At 42.2% G+C, this 23,191-nt stretch overlaps 1 protein-coding gene across 6 annotated transcripts in view; it reads left to right on the top strand.

Annotated features, from left to right (window-relative positions):
* The window catches only part of SLC29A1 (solute carrier family 29 member 1 (Augustine blood group)), a 104,254-nt gene that overhangs the window by 76,009 nt on the left and 5,054 nt on the right, over positions 1-23,191 (top strand). For all 6 annotated transcript variants that reach the window (XM_054977799.1, XM_054977807.1, XM_054977823.1 and 3 more), the window contains exons 2-11: positions 10,721-10,821; positions 13,523-13,604; positions 14,257-14,447; positions 15,407-15,546; positions 16,125-16,259; positions 16,686-16,783; positions 17,057-17,153; positions 17,333-17,424; positions 17,551-17,659; positions 20,184-20,269. In XM_054977799.1, coding sequence (XP_054833774.1) covers positions 10,760-10,821; positions 13,523-13,604; positions 14,257-14,447; positions 15,407-15,546; positions 16,125-16,259; positions 16,686-16,783; positions 17,057-17,153; positions 17,333-17,424; positions 17,551-17,659; positions 20,184-20,269 — 1,092 coding nt within the window. In that variant the 5' untranslated portion in view covers positions 10,721-10,759. The remainder of the gene's footprint in view (positions 1-10,720; positions 10,822-13,522; positions 13,605-14,256; positions 14,448-15,406; positions 15,547-16,124; positions 16,260-16,685; positions 16,784-17,056; positions 17,154-17,332; positions 17,425-17,550; positions 17,660-20,183; positions 20,270-23,191) is intronic.

Genomic DNA, 23,191 nt, shown 5'->3' on the forward strand with positions numbered 1-23,191 from the left:
GGGTCATTCTATCAAGGGATAATTAGAAAAATGAAACAGTTTTAACACACTTCTTTTATAGAATGATGAATGTTGGTCTCTTCAAACTTATTGCAAAGTAGCTACTTCATGGAAGCTGTTGAAAGTGACTTTCAGTGACAACAGATCAGATGTGATTTTCATCAGGCCATGAAAAACTCTTGGTGCCAAACAAAAGAAAAGTTTGATTTCCTAGTGAAAATGTTTTCCAACTCCTCTTTTATTCTCCTACTGTGTTTATGTGCACCTAGGTAGACAGTCTCCAGCTGTATGAGGACATCAAAAGAGACAGCTGTGCATGACCTCTGGAACAGACAGGAACTTGTTGGCATAAAAATAGGGGGAAGGAAGGAAGGAAAGGGCTGTGAGAGAAGAGAGGGATACAGGATAGGGCAGCAGATCCAGGAGGCTTCAGCATTCATTTGATGTTCAAACAAAACATTGCTTTATCTCAGAAACATAAGGAGATAAGCACTTCCATGTTCTCTTGATACCAGTGAATGCTTACAAAAGAGGCAAGGGAGCTAACTAAGATAGCAAAAAAAATTACTTGCTTGATAATTGTGGTCTGCTGTGAACTGGCTGTATGTTCGGAAATATGACTGTCATGGAGCAGCAGCTTGGTGTGCAGTACCAGGTCCACAAAGACAGTTCCTCTCCATATCAAGAATATGCTTTCAAATCACTCCAAATCGGAGTGCTGTGGCATTAAAAAAATACAAGGAAAATCAAACCCACACTTTGCCATGAAACTTATTGGTGACTTTGAATTGGTCACTTCACTTTAGCCTAACATACATCGCAAATTCATTGTGAGGGCAAAATGGGAAGGTGAGTACTAAGCTCTTTGAAGTCAAGGTAGAATAAAAATAAGATAGACAGGAAACTAGTCCCAGTAAGACTTTTTATACGTTTGGGTGACTTATGCTGATTGTGCACATTTCATGTGTTGGAGTGCGTCATGTACAGTGTCTCAATATGCTGTAGCTTGGTGAGGGAGGTCAGCATTTTTACCCCCATATTGTAGGTGTGGGGGCTGATGATAATAAAGGCTGCCCAAATGCACTTAGTGAGTTCATGGCTGAGGAGAGATTTGAACCAAAGTTGAAGGAATTTGTACTTGAAGTTGTTTAATTTAACAGACAGGACTGTAACTTGTGTTGGCTGTCTGTCTTTCATTTTTACCTTCCTTACCTCAGTTATCCTTCAGTTTACTTCATCCCATGAATGTATAAACACTGAGGCTGTCACTCAGATCAAGAATTCTTAGTTGGTTTAATTATACAAGGTGTGATAGATAGATATACAGTCTATATTTGAATAAATTGACATATGACAGAAGAATTGTTTTGAAGGAAAAACATACTTGTTTTTGCATGATGCAGGTAGGAGTTGCAGAATGCACCATTTTAGTTCCATCCTGTGAGTAAGCAAAAGAAGAATGCCTCTTCTAAGAAGATGTGTGTTTTTATATTGATATTAAAATAAATTAGTATTTTTAAAAGCTGCCCAGTTCAATGGATTCATTTATCACATTGCAGCCTTAATAAATGATAAATATCCCCCCACAGGGCCTTCTGCTCTGCAGATAAACAGCTTCTAGTGGTTCCCGGCCCGAGGGACATTCAGCTGGCTTCGACTAGGGCCAAGGCCTTTTCTGCCCTGTCCCTGGCGGAACGCTGTCCCATTGGAGATCTGGGCCCTGCGGGACTTCCTACAGTTCCGCAAGGCCTGCAAGATGGAGAAGTTCCTCTGGTCCTCTGACTAGGGGCCAGCATTTTCTCCCCCCTTCTGACTGCCCTGCTCTTCTTTTGGAGGCTACTGGGGGGAGAGATTATGTATTCATTTCTTACAAGAGACCTTATAGTAAACAATTCAGCTGTCACAAACTAGGGAATGATATAATTGAAGAAAGTATTTAGCCCTTAAGTGTATGCCATTCTGATCTTGGAGAAGGGAAGAATAAAAATTGGATAGCTAGATTGCTATACTGATCTGCTGCTGAGTACTCCTCCCTTAAGTCCCCTTTTGGTTTCTTCCTTCAGCCACATCTGCTCCTTGCACACTTTGTCTCTTTCTAGTGCACCTTCACTGGAACAGTTTGTTCCTTTGCATTTTTAAGGCAGTTCCCTTGCTCTTTTCAAGTCTGTGCTTAAAATTTAGTATTTTGCAAGGCCTCTCCAGATCTCCTATACCTTCATGTTGTCAGCAATGTCTGTTAACTCGGCATCCTTGCTAATCAGTTACCATTTATGATCTCTCCTTTCATCTTTGTCCTAGCTGTCCAACTCAAGGGTAACTACACGTTACACAGAAATTCATGCAGTGAAATATTTCCAATTTTATTTTTTATTGAAAAAGAAGAAAATAAAGAGATAAACAGAAAGCTAAAAGAAAGAATAAAAGAAATTAGGAATAAGTATCAATTTTCTTTGTGAAAAGATCTATAAGTATTACATATTATACTCTAACTCCAAATTTAATCTTACAGTCAATAACTACATCTCCTTACCTGAAATAACTACATATCCTTTCCCTCTAATACATTTTTCTCCACCTCCTAATCTTCAAAAGTACAAACCAGTTCATTTCTTTCTGTTTCCTGCAAAAGTCTATAAGGGGTTTCTAGGTAACTATATATTTATCCAGTGACTTTTCCCTAACCAAAGACGTAAGTTTGGCCATCTTGGCATACTCCAGCCATTCCTCTGTTGTAGGTAATATTGTAGCTTTCCATTTTTGAGCATAATAGTCTTGCTGCTGTTGTCATATACAAAAAGAGTGTACCATGAGTAACATTAACTGTCCAGTAGTCCCAATAAGAAAGTCTCCAGTTTCATTTGTATATTTAAAATCTCAATAATTGAGTTTATTTTTATCCAAATTTTTTTAGCTTTGTTGCATGTCCACTGTAAATGATAAAATTTCCACTGCTGCTATTCACATTTGCAACATGTGTTCAAAACATTCTTACACATTTTTGCTAATTTTTCAGGTGACATATACCATCTGTACATCATTTTATAAAAATTTCCTTTCAGACCAGAGCTTAGTGTAAATTTAAGGCCCTTGAGCTACATGTTCTCCCATTGTTCAAGTTGTATGTTATATACAAGGTTCTGCAGTGAAATATTAATGGCTTCTTTTTGTTAAAAGAGCAGCTTCAAAAGGGGTGACTTTAATCAGAAAAAAATGGTCTGTTGTGTGTATATATGCTTAGTCTTTTCCCTTCTGCCCTCCAAATAATTCAAAGCAGATTTTTCCTCTGCCAACTTGTGTTTGTGAGCATAAACACACACCTAGAACTCAGGACAAAAACAGTTGGAGGAAGTGGCTTGGAGCAGAAAAAGGCTACAAGAAAAAATTAATCACCTACACATTGATGTTTCTCTTTTCAAAATTTTCCCTTCCCAAAGTGGCTTTTCTTTTTTTTTTAAGAAAAATATTTGGGGTTTTGTTACATGCGATAGCATATAATGTGTAGTTAGCCCTTTTCAATGTAAGTGGCTATTATCTGTGACAGCTAAATGGGCCCTCATTTTGGAGACTATGTTCCATTGTTTACCAAATGCTAGGAGCAATTAAGAAGGAATGGTCGGTCACAACTCTCATGCCATGCATGTGAGCATCACTGGCACTGTTTTTTGTGCAGTTTGGTTTTGTCCTCTTTTTGGCTTCCTATTCTAGAGCTTTTGACCACTTTGAAAAATTTCATGTAATAAGAAGACATGATCAGTGTTGGAAAGACACATCCTAATAAAAAGACCTCCGATTTATTTATTTATTTACATTCCACATGGCTTAAGGCAGCATAAAAATGGTAAAAACATTACCATTTAAAAGCTAAAAACTAAGAACCCCAAATAACCCTCTCACCTCAAGAGATATTTGCAATTTATATTCCCTTAAGAACTCTGACAAAAAATGTCCTTGGGTATTTTATAATGGGAGGAGATACTTGATTGGATCCAGCATAAGAGTTCATGGAAGGTGTTGATGAAGCCAAGCAGCCTACTGTACTGTATGTCCTGACACTCTTAGTTGAGGAGCGGAAGAGCCTCATAAGCAAACTGTGCCACATGATAGGGAAGGAGGGGGCACTGCAGCAACAAGGGGAATCAATCACCCCCCTTTTCTCTGTCTGATGACACAAGCCATGAACAGAAGAGGGAAGAACAGGCATTTTACTTCAGTCCGCATCGTTGCTACAACTCCCAGTCCTGTGGCACATTTTGCTTGTAAATTAGCAGTTCTCCGAATCCTCAGAGAGGAGTTTTGGGACAAACTACAGGCTGCTTGAAGAGCAGCAGGGCATGGAAAGATCTTCTCCTCAACCATGAATTTTTCCATTGGCTCCAACCCAAGTTTTTTTCAAAGCTATGTTATAAGTCATAACCAATAATTAGAATCTTCTGTTTTCTTGTTTTCTGAAGTCCTGAAAATGCCATGAAAAAGGACTGGTCAAAACGATCAAACTCTCGTTATGCCATCACTCTGAGCATCCACAAGTGACCTCAGACATACTGGCAAATAGTCTTTCACAAACATTGCTGTTGAGGGCACGAGCCAAACTCTCAGCTGCCTTGTGCAGAAACATTTGGAGAAACTGGCCAGATTTGTCATTTGGCTAATGGATAGTTTTGAGGGAGGAGGTTTGTTGTTACAAGTTGTTGTTACAAGTTGTTGTTACAAGTTGGCAGGGTCACCCAAAAGTCCAGGTTTGTATGCATTTGTCTATATGTGAACAGTTCTCTCAATTTTGAGTCTTTGCTTTATTTACCTTGGCTGTGTCAACTAAATTATTCTTGTTTTATTGTGTGGTTGATTGTAAAAGTTAGATGCCCAACAGGGTCCAATAGAACAACTTGATAAGCTCCAGTTAATCTTCTTTCACAAAATACTTTCTCTGCCACCATGCACAGCCTCTGCAGTTGTACAACTTGAATTGAGCCTTGCAAAAATCTCAACACTGATCTGGAAAGCCATAGTCAGCTTTAAATACAGACTACAAAATTCTGAAGATCTTCCAGTTTTCACCAAGTCAGCAGCCCATGAGTGCTGTTGGTCAAGGTAGAATAGAACTGTGTACATGGAAATAAACTGGCTACGTCCATGGAACTCAAGAATTTTAACTGAAAAAGATTAGCATTACTTGAAGAGAAGCTGTTAGACAGGACTATGACTCCAAAAGGATGCTGTGTGAAAATGCTCCCCATTTTATGTGGGAATTAAATATTCCACTCAGTTTGGCCAGCCTCATTATCTCAGTATGCTGGTAGTTCAAAAACTGAGGCAGTCATAATCGCATGCTGCAATGCATTGCCAACAGCCCAGATGAAAAGCCGTTTTCTCAAGATACCTTCAGTCCAGCACTTCTGTGACTGCCCTTTGACTGTAGTTGACTCACTGTCTCATGCCTTTTTTCACTGTCCAAAGCACGAACTAGCCAGAGAAAGATTTCTTTAAAAATGGCTATTAAGGTACTCGAGCATTCCCAGTTCTTTAAGAATAAGACTACTGTTGAGTAGCCTTTGCAAAAGTTGCATTGTGGATCTGGCAAACTTTTGTTTTATGGTTATTTTTCATTCTTAAATTTTGTTTGTGTATGGCCTATCGGCTGTTAAGCTTGAATAAACTGAAACTGAACTAGATGCTCAGCTCTTCACCAACCCCTTACCCACAATTGTTGACACTGCCTCATGTCCCATCAACACAATACAGGTTTCTTTTTCTGACCTGATTGAGCTTCCTCCAGTTGCATAGAATCCCAGATTTGGCAGTCTTTGCTGCTGCCCACATTCCAGTCCCTCTGGAAAATTAATTTCTTCACCAGCTAACCACCAGATGTGGTATCCGGCACTGCCTTGACTGAGGCACAGATGAACCCATGATTCTAGTATGGGCCTAACCTCAGAAAGGAAAACAGAACGTAGTAGTTATATATTTGAAGAAAACACGCCTGCCACTTTTCTGGGCTTAACATCCTGTGATTTGTTCAGTTGGGTGCACCAAAGTATGTGTGCTTCCCTCATTGACCTGTTAATGACTCAAGTGTTCAGCAGTTTGTAGGCTGTATTGAAAAGGAGGGGCATTTCACAGAGTTTTCTCTTTGCCTTGGGCTTGGCACATCCCAGTTTCTATTCCAACTAGTAGTATTTCTTACCTTAGCAGAGGAGAGGTTTGGTTGTCTTTGGTCTGCCTTTGGAAGTCATTCTGTGATTAGAGGGAATGCTGTACTTTCTGGTAGAGAAAGCTAGAAAGTGATATGGAAGACCCACTGCCGGCGCCAGGGTCTCTGGCGCCTGCGGCAACCCGCGCACACCACAGACTGTGCGATGATGTCATCGTGCAGCGCAAGCCAGGGCATTCGCCGGCGGATGGCTGGGGTGGCGGGCGGAGGCTGCTCCGCACTCCACACGCCGCCCCGGCAGCAGCTCGTGGCTGCTGCTCCTGGCTGGGGGCGTGTGGTGACAGCGGCACAGGGCTGGCTGGCTGCAGCAGCTGCGGGCCAGCCACACCAGTTCCGCGGCACGCACCTCTGCCCCCGACACCCCCTCCAGCACCTCTCCAGTGCCCTCGTGCCTGAGGCCACCGCCTACCTGGCCTCTATGGGCGCACCGGCCCTGGGAAGACCTCCTCTCCCTGCAAGCCGCTGCCAGTGTCAGACAATACTGAACTTCATAGAGCAATAGTTTGACTAGATATAAGGCAGCTAGCTTCATGTGCCCGAAGGGAGAAGTGATGTCATGATACTTCACACTGCTATATTATTGAAGAAAAACTAAGTATAGCTTGAAACCAGTACCATTTGAATCTGCTCTGCATCTTATACAGAATGAAGGCTTGAACAAGACCTAACATCATGTCCTGAGGTATTTCCCCTTCCCCAAATCTCTTTTTATACATTTTTTAATAATTGTAACATACTGCCTGAACAAGTGTTCTGGAGAACTTAAAAGCTTGCACGTTTGTGTGTCATTTATTTGTTCCTAACATAGATTGTGTTCTTGGTAAATTAAAGGTCAGCTCACAGACAACAAATGGGATCCACAAATTGCACCCCAGCTGACCTTGGGGGTGCATTTGCATGCAGTACTGTAGTATATGAACCAAACCTCTGCCGATGGAGCTGCAGTGGCCTGCCAGCAATTCCCTAGAGCACAGTGGCACATTTTTTCAACTCCAGTACTTTGAACTGTCAGTAGCATGCTGCCACGGTTGCTGGAGGGCTCACTTCTCACACTGTGGCTCTTTAGGTGAAGCCCTCTCCAGGGACACAGGTACAGGAGTACATAATATAGAGCTTGCACTGAGCATTCTGTTGAGTCCTGTATCTTTTCTTGAACTGGTTACCCATAATTATGAAATATTTCATATTTTGAAAAACCTTGGCAAGTAAGAAAATTGAAAAGCACAGTGAACTTGAGGTTTGGTTTATTCTTAGCTTGAAATGCTAATGAATTTTCAAACTTGTCTTTGCAATCACATTTGCCAGAAATATTCTTTAAAAATTATGCCTGCAGTTTTCATGATTACAGCATAAGGTTTTGGTTTATCTGTAAGAATCCAAGGGGCTGCATGTGACCCATGGTGAGTATGTTGCTCAAATCTATTTCAGTGCTGTGTAGCTTCCAGGACACTAAACATTTTCCTTAATAATGACAGAAAGATTCATCTCACTGTTTTTAAAAATATGAGATATGTACTCCAGTGCTAAACAGTGGAAACATTAAGAGAACTAAATTGTTTTTTAAAAGGAATGGAGTAGGCTACATTGAGTTTTTTTTTAAAAATACCTGAATTTAACAAAATAGTATTGGCTTGTGAGAAGGGAAGAAGAGAAGCTTTTTATTTGGCACCAGTGATAGCTTAGGGACTAGTCACTGTGCTGCTTATACAGCCAACATTCCATACCCCATTTCAAAATACATTTGTTGGGAGAAGTACACAAGTATGCTTCTGACTTTTTATGGACTTTTATGCTTTGGGGTTTTATTGGTTGCTTTTTAATGGTCGATTTTAATGATTTTATGTTTTTATTTTATCTTTTTAAAATTTATAACCTACCTTAAGTTGGTCTGTGAAGAGACAGCAAAATGCTTTAAAATAAAGAAATATTCTGTTTGTTATATATTGGTGTAGCTTCTGTCTGAGCTAAGGCTGCTGAAGTCCCCATTGCTATTGGTTGTTTTCCTGTTGGCTGCATCTCAGGGCCGGATCTAGGGTTGCCGGCGCCCAGGGCAACCCAAGTCTGGCCCCTCGCACGCGCATAGTGCATACGCTCCCGGCGCTGCATGATGACATCACTTACGGCCGCCCCCTGTCCTGCGGGGCAGGCAAAAGACAGCGCGGGGGGCTGGGAGGCTGCCTGCACGCTCCCGGCAGCTGGCAGCTGCGCCCGGCATCCCCTCCTTGGCGCCAGGGGCAGACTACCCCCCCTGCCCCCCCTCGATCCGGTCCTGCTGCATCCAATCTGCACTGTACAATAAAGTCCAATGACAGCACTGTAAATAAGTTACTTTGTATATAGTTAATGCAAAATAAGGATTCTAGCTTCATGTGCCTATTGGTTGTTGGTTGGCATGGGGGACGTGGTTTGTGTGTATATATTTGCTCCTGTTGCGCCTGTGCTGTCTGTCTGTTCTGATCTTCAATAAAGATGTTATTCTGAGCTGAAATCCTTACCAGCTGAAATCACTGTAAGCAGAAATCACAATACATAATACTGTTCTCCACTAGATTTTGCAGTTTTTAGTGATGGGAAGATGTGATTTCTCAGCAAAAAGTGTTTCGGGGGGGAGGCGTAACAAATGTTCTCATTATGCACATTATGACCACAAAAGACTGTGCTGGGGGTTAGGGTTGAAATATCTGAATAGTGGTGCGGTAGAAGTAGCAGCTCGCTCTGAGTCCTGGAGGGGGGCAGGGGGGCAGGGAGAGGACAGGAAGATGCTGGGCTCTTCTTGTTTCAAGAGAGGCTGACCTAATCTTGCATCATGAGCAAGGAAGGAAGAAATGTGTGCCACATTAGATGGGGCCATATAAGCTTGGTAAGAATGAGATTGATAGCGGCTATAAAGCATTTAGTACACTAAAATGCTCAGATATTTATGAACTGTACAGTGGCCTGATGTCAGATCACTTCAGTGTATGTGTAACATGAAATATGGAACTTTGGATAGTATGAGTTCTTAAAAATCTCAAAAATGGGAGTGGTCAACAATATAAACCAAACAACTTTCAGATACCAAAAATCATACCTACTACAGTTATTTATGCACTGGCCGCTTCCAGCTTTAGTTTTTTAAAGTATGGGTTTACAATTATTAAAAGTGAAAGCTTCTTGATTTACATTTTTGTCTGTTCTCAAGATCTTTGAGGACAAGGGCTCCAGGTTCAAGCCTACATGCGGACCAGATGGAATCTACATCATAACTCAACTCAACAGATACTGCAAGGGAAATAGAGTGTTCCCCTTGCATTTATCAATGTTTACTCTGTCAGATTGGGGAAACTCAGCCCTTGTAATCTGGGATACTGGTTTCTTTCCATTTACTTCCCCAATTCATCTGTTTCAGTCTGAGTCCACATGCAATAGGTTAGAATTCACACCTTTGTGTGGATTTCTCCTCCTTTGGTCTTTTCCACTCTTGGTTTTGCTTATTTCAGTTTCTATTGATGCATGTGTTTGTTGCATTGTCGATATATTCACTACAGTTTTCCAATTATGGATGCACTCCTCAGTGTTGGATCCCTGGACTATGTGTGTGGGGAGAAGCATAATGTAGAGGTTGGGAAGGATCATAGATTTATGTCTACATTCCCAATGGCCAGGTAGCAGACTGCTGTGAGAAGTTTATGAGAGTGCAAAACAATGGCTTGGATCTAGCAGTGTGCAAGGAGAAACAAATGGACTTAGCACAGTTTTGCTTGTGCAAGATGTTGTGTAACATAAGAATTTTCCATCCTGTATATTATAATGCCTCAAAACTTGTTGAACAAAATCTTGTGAAAGTGGACATGCAGGAGGGGATACAGTAAGTTTGACTTAGTGCATGTGGCTTCTGCAGCCTTTTTCTTGCACTTCTGCTTCCACAGAAGCTGTAGCACTAGCAGAAATTTTACACTGGATCCAACGCAATTACATTCAGTTTTTTAACAAGAAGCTTGGGGTTGGATCCAACCAACTTTTTCTGCTAATAAAAGAGAAAGGAAGGCCTTTAGACCTACATGGACAAAGAGGCTGTAGTAAGGAGGAGTATTAGATAAGATTGAGTGGGGAAAGTTGACTGGACCAAGCCTTTTACATAAGAGCATCCCTGTTGAGAACACAGCAAATATCACTGATGTAAAGCTAATAGCACAAATTTATATTTTTATTCATTAATCAGGCATGTGTTTCCAAAGAAATCAACAAGGTAATGCTGATTAGAGCCTTTATTTGATGTCTTTTTGACAAGAAACTTAAACACCTGAGTCAGGCTTGCCTTTAAGCAGCATATTTTGTATGAAAGAACTACATTAATCTTGATTCTGTTTAATGGTGTTCAAACTGATTTCAAACATACACCCCTAACACACACATGCGTACATACGCACACATGTACATAGATCTAAAGGATATATCTTACACAGCCGCATCACTTATCCTTTGACATTCTGCCTCCCATTTAATCTCATTTTTTTCTGTTTTGCTCCTCAGGGTGCTAGCAGTGAAGTAAAGCAGTGAAAATTCACAAATATGAAAGAATCCTACACACTTGCGCAAGGTGATATGACAACAAGCAACAGCCCCCAGGACAGGTATGATTGAGGCATAAGGGGCAGGAAGGAAGATGGGCAGGTGCAAAAAATGCATTTCTCCCTAATATATCTGCTAAATACAGAACTTACCCCATGTTATGAAGATGGTACATTTTCCCTACTTGGACAATCATCTTACTGTAAAGGAAATAATTATATACTATAATCTGGAAAGTATATTGTAATGATCTTAAGTAAATGCGTGCATGTGTCTTTAAATGCTTGGTGTGGTATAGATGAAGAGTGGGAGTGAAAGAGAGGGATCAGTGAGTGATATGATTGGTTGATGACTGAGAGTGTAAGCAGAGAGAATACAGTTTTAGACTGAGAGTGGAGAGAAAATATTTAGTCAGGGCAAGAGAGGCAAGCGGTGTGCAGCCTTAGCATGTTTAAGCATTTCTGAGAAAAATAATTGAGTCTGGTATTAGCATGCAAGCTGTGTGCAGCCTGAGTATTTTTTCAGCAGTTCTGAGAGAAATATTTAGTCAGGAGAAAGTGGGCAAGCTGTGTGCAGCCTGAGCTTGTTTATGTTGTCTGAGAGAAATATAACCTTTGTGGAAGCCTGAACTGTGTGTTTGTGAAAGAACGTTCAGTCAGGAGAAAGCAGGCAAACTGTGTGTGCGCCTGAGAAAATGTCTTACTTATAACTGAGAGAGATATTAATATCAAAAGCAGGCAAACTGTGTGTGAAGCCTGAGAGAAGATCTGTGTGATGGGGTTTAAGTAAAGAATTGAGAACTACTCCTTTGAAACCAAGTTTTAGAAATAATATGAAACCGATACACTTCTTATAAAAATAAAAGTTTACTTTGTTGTTTTTATATTCCAGAGTATCTGTCATTCCTATATCCCATTCCTTTCCTCAGGGCCACATAGTACCACGAAAAAGCCTGACTCTTGGGCACATTACAAAAAGGAGAAATTTAAGTTATTCTGGAATTTAATTCCTGGTGGCAGCAATCTACCAAGAGAGGGCAAGAATAAAAGGCTTAAAGACCAAATCTACCCAAGAGAAAGAAAGGGTCATAACATATATGACTGTTTTGGGACCCCAGTGTTATAGGGGTTGGGACAGACATAGCTGGGAGATTTCATTGCCAGGAACACTCCTAACCCCACACATAAACCATGTGCAGTAGTGGTGACAAGTATTACTTGAGCAATGGGACAGGAGATGGAAATGTCTTGGCATTTCCTTTCTGCCTTCTTCTCTGTAGCTTTGTCCATAATAAAGACAGGCACTGTGCCACCAGAGGGAAGCAAAACTTGTAGCAGCAGGAGCCTTCAAAAGCTCTTTTTAATTCTCCTTTCTCTCTCTGTGGAGTCTCATGCAGGGCTCAAACACAGAGTTACAGAGCTTCCAAAAATGCACCAGTACCCCCTTTCCCCTTGGAGTCAGCCTCTGCTATGCATGTGCCACAGTTTTAAATCCCCCTTGTTCTTGTCTTATCATCTTCATTTTAACTACCATCTAGTCACTCCTCTGCCACAAATGTGTGACCTATTCCCATAGGTTTCAAAGTATAGGTTTTTGGGCAGTCTCCAGTGGGTACGGAAAATGTCTTTCCTCTCAGTTTACAGTCTCAGTGCATTCTAACAGCTTACTGTTTATGAATTTTGTATTTCTTTCACCTGTCTTTCTGTCAATTTATGCTATGGTCACGTTACATACATTCCTAACCTTTTGAAAAGGTGCTCCTAAAGGACTTAACCATGTCTAGATTGAAACCTTATTTATTGATTGATCTGGACTTGTATTATTATTGTTGTTGCTGTTTATTTATATCCCACTTTCTCTCCAATGGGGGTCCAGAATGGCTTATAACAGAATTTTCCCCTCTTCTATTTTATGCTCACAACCAGCCTTATGAGGTAGGCTAGGCTGAGTGTGTGTGACTGGATTAGTGTCACCCAGCAAGCTTCCATGGCACAATGGATTTGAATCCAGATCTTACGCTGACAGTCTAACTCAGGAGTCCCCAATGTGGTGCCCGTGGGCCCCATCGAGCCTGTCAACACCTTTCCTGCCACCCACCAAGTGTTTTTAGAAAGTGAGCAGGGCCAGGTGTGGCTTTTGCCCAGCAAGCCTTCTGATCGTAGGCCATTGGAGATCTTATGGTGCTACCACAGCACAAGGATCTTCACTGCCTGACTGAAGGTAAGCTGTTTGTATGAAAGAAAATATTTAAAAACAGTATGTTCAATTTAAAAGGCATTCTGTTAACACAGAACTTCTGTCTAAAATGTTGAAGAGTTACTATTAGATTTAAGCACTCCCTGACATTTTGTGATTGGCTCCACCTCCTGCAGCAGCCATTTTATGTTTGGCCGTAGCATCCTGTATCAGAATTCCAAAGATGTTTGCAGGTTTGAAAAGGCTGGGGACTCCTGCTCTAACCACTGTTCATCTCAAGTTCATCCCAAGTTTTGGAGATGGGTTATAGAAATTGTTCTTTTGGGAGGTAGAATGGCAATAGTAGGGATGTGATGTGTGTCAGAGAAAAAAAACAGAAGCTGGTTAGCTTGAATGGCAGCGGGCAACACGACACTAAGCCTGTATATGGCTTATGACAATTCTACTTGTTTGGCATCTTCCTCTCTGAGTAGGGGTAGCAGTAGGAGACAAGAGTGACAACTAAGTGTCACCCTCTGCTCTAAGGCTCCAGCCCAGTCCCCACTAATATTTCTTGGTTTTTTGCAGATATAAGGCTGTCTGGCTTATCTTTTTCATACTTGGACTGGGGACACTCTTGCCATGGAATTTTTTCATAACAGCCATGATGGTAAGTTCAGGAGAGCTGGGAACAGTGTTGCCCTCCTCAAGTCAAGGGGTTTGCTGAGATGGTACCACTCGAGGGAATACTTGTGAACTGCAAGAGGGACTAAAAAGTGCCTTGAGAATTTAAGCCATATGTTGGCTGCTTCCATCAGCCAATGCCCTTTCGGGCAGGGAGTCTCTTGATTCAGTGTTGATCTCCCTTCACTGTCAATATTTATTTCCTTGAGATGAAAAGAATTTTCCAAGATTTTCTGGTGCAGCTTCCAGTGTAGCCGATAAGCTAGTCCATGATTTGAATGTTATAAAGTCTTCCATTTAAGTAGGACTTAGGAGCTATCAGCTTATCCTGGATTGCACCCATTGCCCTGTGCATCATGCATCTGACAAATTGTACCTGATCTCTAGTAGCTAAAAGATTGCGGGAATTGGAAAGTGTGGCAAAGAGAGACTTTGCAAAGTTTATGAAGGGAAGGCAGGACAACTTCATGGTGACCACTTGATGAATATAACTGGGGAAAGGGGCATTGCTCTGGTCATGTGGTAAGCAAATATGAGATTCAGTTATACTGTGGAAGTGCTTAGTAGCATAATTCAGCCCAGCTCTTTTGTCAGTGAAATTTGTTTCTTTCATGGTGCCTTCTCTGCCCACTCTCCAGTACTTTGACGACCGCCTGGGGAAATCCTACAACATATCCTCTGTTGACCGTGTTATTGATGTGAATGCCACAGGGAGAGCAGGAGATCCTCCTCCCACATATTTGCAGTCCATATTCAGCAATGTAATGACACTCTGTGCCATGTTGCCTCTTCTCATGTTCACCTGCCTCAATTCTTTCTTACATCAGAGGTGAGATTTTTGCAGCTTCCTCAAATATGAGTTCTATACCTCCTGTCTCCTTCCTACTTTGTCCCTATTCCCCTTTCTGGCCCAGACATTACCTTTAGGGTAGGATCCAAGCCAAGCCAAATCGGTCCAAGGGCAATCAGTTCCAAGCCAAGCTCACCATATTTCCTTGATTTCTCCTTATTTAGCAGGTTGTGGGTGCATTGTATTTAAACATAAAAGCAAACATAATTATTCATGAACAACACTGTCAGTTTACATCTCTTTTATTGCCAGAAATGTTGGCAATTATTTCAGTGTTACCTAAAGGAGAACTGAAGCTGACATCACTTGTCAAGGCAGGTTCATGCATGTTTGAACCAGAAGTCAATTTCTTTTAGGTCCAGAGCAAATATTTTCTCCATTGGTTTTCATATACTGGATGATGTTTATATATGTAAATAGAAACCACTGAACCTTGTTAGCAGAAGCATTCTTTTCAAGAGGATTGAACAGTTTTCATTAAACCCAAGAAAATAGTTTCAGGTAGATAGCCATGTTGGTCTCCAGTAGAACAGCAGAATTTGAGTTCAGTGGCACCTTTGAGACCAACAAGACTTTCAGGGTAAAAGCTTTTGAGAATCAAAACTCCCTTCTTCAGATATCTGAAGAAAGGAGTTTTGATTCTCGAAAGCTTATACTCTGAAAATCCTGTTGGTCTCTAAGGTGCCACTGAATTCAAATCCCACCTTTTTATTCAACAATATGATGAAAGATTCCCAGAAGCCTTTGGAGGGCAGGATGGGGTAAAACATGGGATTGATTGGTAGAGTATGCTTGAATTGGAAGTGAAGTTTTAAAAATTGGACTAGAGTCTGCAGCAGGGCAAACAGCCCATCTCTTCACATGAAAAGTCCTCTGGATATCCTAGTTGTTTTTTTAGTTTTCTACAGTGAGTTTTTCTCTGTCCCTTTCCACATTAGGATCCCTCAGCAAGTACGTATCCTAGGCAGCTTGATTGCCATCTTCTTAGTCTTTATGGTAACAGCTATCCTGGTAAAGGTCTCTATGGAGCCACTGCCCTTCTTCATCATCACAATGACCAAGATAGTCTTCATCAATTGTAAGTTATTTATTACTTACCTATTGACAAGATTTATGGTCCAGCCAGGTTCATCAAGTCACTTAAAAACTAGAAACAGAGCAGTATAAAAACACATCATAAAACAAGTTAAAACAAAACCAAAGTACATAACTATAAAAACACAGAAACATCCATTAAAACATAAGGCAAGAAGAAGGAATCGTTGATGGAATGACAGACAAAACAAAACAAGACTTTTTCGCCTGCTGGCAGAAGACAGTGATAGAAGATAGCTTTGGAAAGGGTGAAAGGGATATAAAAAGGCCTTTCTTGGTGTCTTATGTAAAGTATTCCCCTTAACAGGTAGTCTGAGTCTTTAGCACTGTCCCAGCTCAGGAAGGTGAATATTGAGTACTTTATTATCCCACCCCATACTAAATTTGAAGGGAATGGAGATGTCAGAATTCTCCTAACAGGAGGCACTACAGGGTCTCGGACACGTAGCATAAAAAAGAGAAAAGCTTTGGTGCATGAACTGTGATGATAAACTGCACACACAGATAGTTACTTGTGTATTCCTATATGAGTGTTCATATATCTGCCTTTCTTCCTTACAGCTTTTGGTGCCATTCTTCAGGGCAGCCTCTTTGGATTGGCAGGGCTCCTGCCTGCCAGTTACACAGCGCCTATTATGAGTGGTCAAGGCCTTGCAGGGACATTTGCAGCTTTGGCCATGATCCTTGCTATTGCCAGTGAGTAATCTTCTTTTACCATGTGGTTATTGCTACACCTCTACCCACCACCCTTCAGCAGGGCAGCTGGGACCATATGATGGTTGGATGGATTGAAAGATGGATGGGTTGAAAGATCCAAAATAAACATCTGAAAAGGCAATGAATAGGGGTACACATGGGATCTTCTCTTCTTTGAGGTCTAGTTGCCATTCTGCCAGAAAACCTTATTCTCGGGGCTATGATGTTTGTGAAGGGCTAGCCCAAGGGTCACTTTAACTTCAGAACAATTTTCTGCAGGCATAAACAGCAGTGATTTGGCTTCTGTGGGTTAGCTTATGAGTGATCTTCTGTGCAGGGGAAAATCTCACTGTCCTTAGAAACATACTTCCTTTGGGAGGGAGATGTGGATTCCACCTTGACCATCTCTGTCCAAATCTCTTCTAGGTGGCTCTGAACTAGCAGATTGTGCCTTTGGTTATTTCATCACAGCCTGTGTAGTGATTCTGCTGGCCATTGGCTCCTATATGGTGCTGCCTCGTCTAGTAAGTATTCTCTTTTCTCTTAATAGGAACATGGGGCTGTTCTTACAGGTACCAGTTTCCAAGGCAAGCCAGGGCAGCCTCTCCTTTTTTTAAAAAAAAAAAAAGGATTGACCCCCCCCCCTCCTTAGCCCAGGCAGGCCAGAAGGATTATTTGTTTCTTGTTTCATGACTGCTTCCCAGCATCCATCCCTTTCCTATCTCCTTGTAGTGGTTTATGTTCCCCCCTCCCCCAGCTCTTGTTCATATGAATCACATGGCTTGACTTCTGTACAGGACTTCTTCCGTTACTACTCCATGAAAGACAAGACAGAGTATCAGACCCATGAGAGCCATTCTGAGCTGGAAACCAAGATTGATCTTATCAGGAAAGGTAAACACCAGAGTGGAAGAGAATTTAGGAGGGGGTGTATGTGTATGGTTAATTCAGTGCAAGTGGGGCCCCATCAGGGCCTAGCAGCAATCAAAAGACACACTTCAGAATGCATATGAAAGAAATCATTCTTCTCAGCCTAAAGTTCCTAAATTTTACATTGTTTCTTTTTCCTGCAGATGAGCCCAATGGTGTAGACCCAAAACAACCTGCAAATGGTGCTTCCAATGTGCCAAACCACAACGTTTCAGTCTTCAGCATCTTCAGAAAGGTACATGAGATGCAGACATGGCCTTGGAATTAATTTTTCCATACTCAAGTGTTTTCCTAAATAGGGGTGTCTGAGGTTGCCCTGGCTTTTTGTCCTCATTGTGTATACCTGTATCCTGTCCCCCAGATCTGGGTCATGGCTGTGTGCGTCTGCTTAGTCTTTACCGTCACTATTGGAGTCTTCCCAGCTGTCACATCTGCCGTAAAGTCAACCATTGCTGGGAAAACACTCTGGGGTAAGTAGAACTGCACATTTGTAAATGGCTAGAGACGCATCCAAATTATGTGAAAGATGAGCAAGTAGAGTTTGTTTATTTAAAAATTTCACTCTGTCATTGGGAAATTCAGAACAGTTGTATACATGGTGGTTCCCAAGCAGTGTCCCATAGGGATGTGCAGCCTGAAAAGATTCAGGTTTCCCACTTTGGGGAAAAATTTGGAAATACCATAAGCTTCAGAATTATGGTATTTTTACTTGCTTCAGTATGCTCCGTAAATATTCAGAGCATACCTAAGTGAGAGGGAGCAACTCCCCTCCCACCCCCCACCACGGTGGCCATTTGAGGGGCAGGAAGGGCTTTCTTCACCTCCACCGCCGCTCCATGGCCCCACAGGGCAGCAGGGAGGGCCGGAGCCTCCACTGCCGCCGACTGCAAGGTAAGTGGGGGTGGGGGTGGGGGGGCCCGGGCTGAGGGCGGGTTGATGTTTAAAGGGCCCCACCGCTGCTTGCAAGCCGCAGCGGGGCCCTTTAAACTCAGCCCCAAAGCTTTGGTTTTTGCCTTTTTGCAGGAGGAACTGCGACACAGCAGTGCTCTGTGACAACTTGGAATCCCAATTCAAATATTCCCATTGTGCCTAAAATTACCTTCAGTTAACCCCTGACATTCTGAAATGACTTTCTGTTCTGGACACTGCTAGTTTTACTTATTTTGCATGTTTCCTCAACCAGGCATTTTGCTAAAAGATTTTATCTGTGAGATTTTCTAGTGTGTGTATAATTAGAACTACTTGTACATATATGATTGTGCAAGCACACGTGATGATTCTTTGATAAGGTTAATAAGAGTTTAACAGTAAGTTTGATAGTCTTAGTTGTACAAATTATTTATGTAGAATGATTTCTGTGAAGGCTTAACCAGCTTTGGGGAGGAATCCTCCTTTTTTATCTCTCTCACTCTCTGCTGTTTCTAACAAGAACCTCTCTCATCCCAATAAGCACCCCATTCGTCTGATTATTTCTCTGCAAACCAGGTTATCCCAACCTGTACTCAGAAATCAGTTCTTTTGGCTAACTGTGACTAGGGATGTGTGCTTCAGGTTACAGATCCAGTTTTTAACCCATATGGGGCCCAATTTGGGATGTTTTGGCATTCCCGAATCAGCCTCAGCATTACTGAAGTGATTTGGGAATGCTGAAGAAAAGCTTATCGAAGCATTTCAGAATGCTTTGGTAAGGTTCGAGTAGCGCAGAAGCAGTCTTTCCTTTGTCATTCCTAAGGAATGCTAAGAGGAAACAGTGCTTCCACTGCTAGTGGGGTTTTCTAGGTGGCTGGGAGTTGCATTTCACAAGCAAAATGCACCAAATTTGGAGGGGACCTACTCCGAACTGTCCTATCAAGAACTCTCAAGTTTCAGGAAGATTGGACTTCAGAGGGCCATGTTATGCCCTCCCAAAGAAGGTGCCCATCCACTGTTGACCTCCATTGTTCCCTATGAGGACCAACCTTCATATCAGAGAATCACACTAAGAAAAAATTAATTTAAAATACACAAAACCATATGAGGCAAGAGACACTGCAACTAGAAGTAAACTGATTCCCCCCGCCCCAGGCAGGATAACCAAACTGATGCAAGGGGAACAACTTCACACCAGAGAATCACACTAAGAAAAATTCCCCCTCCCCCAAAGAGAAAAAAAAAATCACTCTCAAACCAGTCTCCACTGTTCCCTATGGGGAAAACTAGGGGCTTTCTAGGTGGCTGGGGTGGCATTTTGTAAGCAAAATAGGCCTGGACTTAACTGAATCTGATGACTGCACCTGGAGGAGACTGCATCAGTTTGGTTATATGGGGGGGGGGGCGCTTCAGTTTACTTCTAGTTGCAAGAGTGTCCCTGCTTCATATGATTTTGTGTATTTTAAATTAATTTTTTCTTAGTGTGCTTCTCTGATGTGAAGGTTGGTCCTCATAGGGAACAATGAATATAGGTGGTGGATAGGGGCACCTTCTTTGAAGGGGCCATAAAATGGCCCCTCGAAGTCTAATCTCCCTAAAACTTGGAGGTTCTTGAGAGGACAAGTAAGAGTAGGTCCCCTGCAAATTTTGCTTGTGAAATGCCATGAGAGGAGGGTTAGGAGAGAGTCCCCTGCAAATTTGGGATTATTAGGGAGGAAAATGCCCCACAGGCCCCCAGATAGCTAGGAGCAGCATTTCCCATGGGAAACAATGGCCAAATCTTCCCAAATAACCCCAAAGCAATTTAAATACTCAAACCTGAAGCGGCTTGCCACTTTGAGACTCGGGTTTCCCCAAATTTTCAGTGCTTCAGTAATGACTGGGTATAATTATGGTTCCTACTCGGAATGATTCAGTTGCCTGGCTCTTTTCATGTTTGCAGAAGATGGGAGGGTGCGGGAATGACTCACAGAAGAAGAAAGTTTTCAGCCTTGTACTCATCCCAATGACTCTCTGTGGTGCTCTGTTGAATATAGCAGAAGACAGCTTGGCACTGATGACTCTTCTTCCCCATTCTCTTCTCAGATAGATATTTCATCCCAGTCTCTTGTTTCCTGATGTTTAATGCCTTTGACTGGGCTGGACGGAGCCTGACGGCTGTTTGCACCTGGGTGAGTGCAGGGCCATGAATCTCATATTCAACAAGTTAGCATCACAGTCCTGTTTTTTGTGTTGAGAATCAGAATCCCCTGTTCTTTTTCGGGCCTATTCTTTTTCATCAGTTTAAACAGTATTATTTTTATTATTGTTTCTTAGCCTCCCAGTCAGGGTGGCTGAATTTGCCATTGTGCGCATTAAAAATGGCTGTATTAGAGACAAGAAGTAATATAGGGAGAAGGAGAGTTACAAATAGGGAGCGAAATGAAGAAATGAATGATCATTTCACATGGTTCTGCCTCTGGTTAGGGTGATCTGTTATGGGTGTTCTGGATAGTTTCAAAATCTTACCTGAGCCACACAGCTTATTGGCCTGCACATTTCTTTTTATGATCTGTAGTCTCTGAGGAGCATAGTTCATCTTTCTTACTGAGTCTCAAAGCATAAGTGTTAAGTCAGTAACAGTTCACCCTCTTACCAGTCCTGGCTTCCATTTGTAGCCCTCTTTTTTGACACTTTGGATGACTTGAGCCAAGTTGCTTAGTTAGTCTATGAAATATGGGTAAACTGATGGGGGTGAGACATCTAAAGGCCCGTGCTTTTGAGATACTAATGAAATGACTGAGAAAGTGTAGCTTCAGGAGTCATGGGCTAGAAAAGAGGTCTACCAATCACCATTAATCCTGGTAGCTAAAATAGAACCCTTTTGTTCAGAAGCAGCATACCTCAAATGCTGGGGACAAACAAATTGCAGGCACTGCATGGCCCTACTATGCCCTACTGAAGAGCACTCTGTGGCATCTGGATAGCTGTTGCCAGCAACAGAATGTTAGGCTAAGTAGACCTGAATTTGATCCAGGAGAATAATTCCTATATTCTGAGGTTTTGTTAAAACCTCAGAACCCAGATCCAACAGAGGCAGATCCCCAAGGAAAACTCAAGAGAAGAGAAGAGCAACAGTCCCGTAGCACCTATAAGACTAACAACATTTGTGGTAGGGTATGAGCTCACTTCTTCAGATACAGGTAGAATGTATCTGAAGAAATGTGCTGTGACTCACGAAAGCTCATACCCTACCACAAATGTTGTTAGTCTTATAGGTGCTACAGGACTGTTGCTCTTTTCTACTGCTACAGAGACACTAACATGGCTACCCATCTTGATCTACCTCAGAGATGAGAGTTAAGGAATTTTTGTTGTCACAGAAAACCACGATGAGTAAAAAAGGAATCCTGAACTGATAGGCTTCTAGGGACCATGACTCAGAACAATAGAGAGAGAATGGAGAAGGGAATGGAGGGGAGCTTGATCACTGAAGTCAACCAGAAACAGAAGCAACAGCAAAGAGAAAGAAAGAAGTGAGGAAAACAAAGGTTTTTTTTCCAGAATTTGGCTTGGCTCAAGTAAGTGTGGGTTTGGGTGGAACTGGCCTGTTACCCACGTGGTTCTGAATAAACGTTTCGACATCCCTCTATTTTTTCTTTTCATCCTTGTGGCTTGGATGCAGACACCTTACCAATGTACGGCCTCCTTGTAACCAAGCCCAGGCTCAGGCTTACAAGCAGCCAGCTGTCTCTGAAAGTACAGAGAGAGCTCAGTGAAAAAGGGTAGTCAACAGAGAGAGGATCCTGCCCACGTTCCATGACTCAGGGTACTGAGAGAGAAACATGTTTCTGGCCAGATACATTTGGCCACTTCTGCCCACTCCCTATATCAAAGCCAAACTACACAAGACAATTGCTTGCTTTCCTCGTAGCTGTGGGGAATGTCCATCTGAAACTGCGCAAGGGCCTATTTCAGCTCAGAAAAACAGTATGGGGGGGGGGAAGCAGGAGCCCCTTCCTTCCCTGTGCCATGCTCCTGAGCCAGATTGGCCCTGGACATGCCCTGCAGTTGCTATGTGACTGTGTGGGGAAGCAAGTTGGGTTCTGGAGAGAGGCGCAAGGGGAGCCAGACATGCTTTCCTCCTGAGGATTACTGGCTCCCATCAGGACCAGGGCCTTATATCGTTGTACACCAACACATTTATTCAAGAAACTATACAAAGACATTTTTTAACAAATCCAGTTCAAGGAACCCAGATCCAACATTTTAAAAGTCTTGTGTACTTTGGCTCTTATTCCTGATCATTTTACGTGACTTTTTCTGTTTCCTGCCTTTCCTGCTGTTTCCCCACTTAAATTATTAAAGCTGGTTTCTTGAATAAATATGTCAGCATACAACAATACGAGGTCTTGTCGTGATCGGAGCCGGTAGGAAACCATGACTGGGTCCTATTTTGCCTCTCCCCTTTATGCTGAGATTAGCTGTATTAACTTGGCTCCTTTTGAAAAGTCTGTGAGCCATATCCCACATGGAGAGATGAACTTGTAAGAAATGTTTCCAGAACAACTTTGTGGAAAGTTTGATGCCACAGGGTCTGTGTATGCACGTTTGTGTCTGCTGATCCATCTAGACTCCTTTCCGAAGGTGGGTCTGTTTTTTTGTTGCTTCCTTACTTGGCAAAGAGAAGGCTATGGAGGATAGGTCTATAGTGGCTGCTAGCTATGGTGACTAAAGGAAACTTCCATATTTAGAGGGAGTGAAACTCTGAATAGTAGTGCCAGGATGCCGCTTCAGGGAATGGCCTCAGCCTCTATGCTCTGTTGTTGGCCCTCCTGAGTAATTATTTGACCACTGTGTAAGACAAGATGCTGGACTAGATGGACCACTGGTCTGATCCAGCAGGGCCCTTCTTAGGAACGTACGGCTGCTTTTATTTGTATCCAACTGTGGTTAAAACCAACCTGGCTAGAGAGTGTGTTATCTATCCCACTGACAACACTTTAGAATTTGGATACAAGCCCCGTACTGCTCCCACAATGGGCCAAAACTAATTTGGTGATCAAGGAATAGTTCAGTCTCTAGAAAGTTTAATTTAGTTCTTTGTGATTTCA

Source organism: Eublepharis macularius, chromosome 1, assembly GCF_028583425.1.
Source record: "Eublepharis macularius isolate TG4126 chromosome 1, MPM_Emac_v1.0, whole genome shotgun sequence".
NCBI classification, from domain to species: Eukaryota; Metazoa; Chordata; class Lepidosauria; order Squamata; family Eublepharidae; genus Eublepharis; species Eublepharis macularius.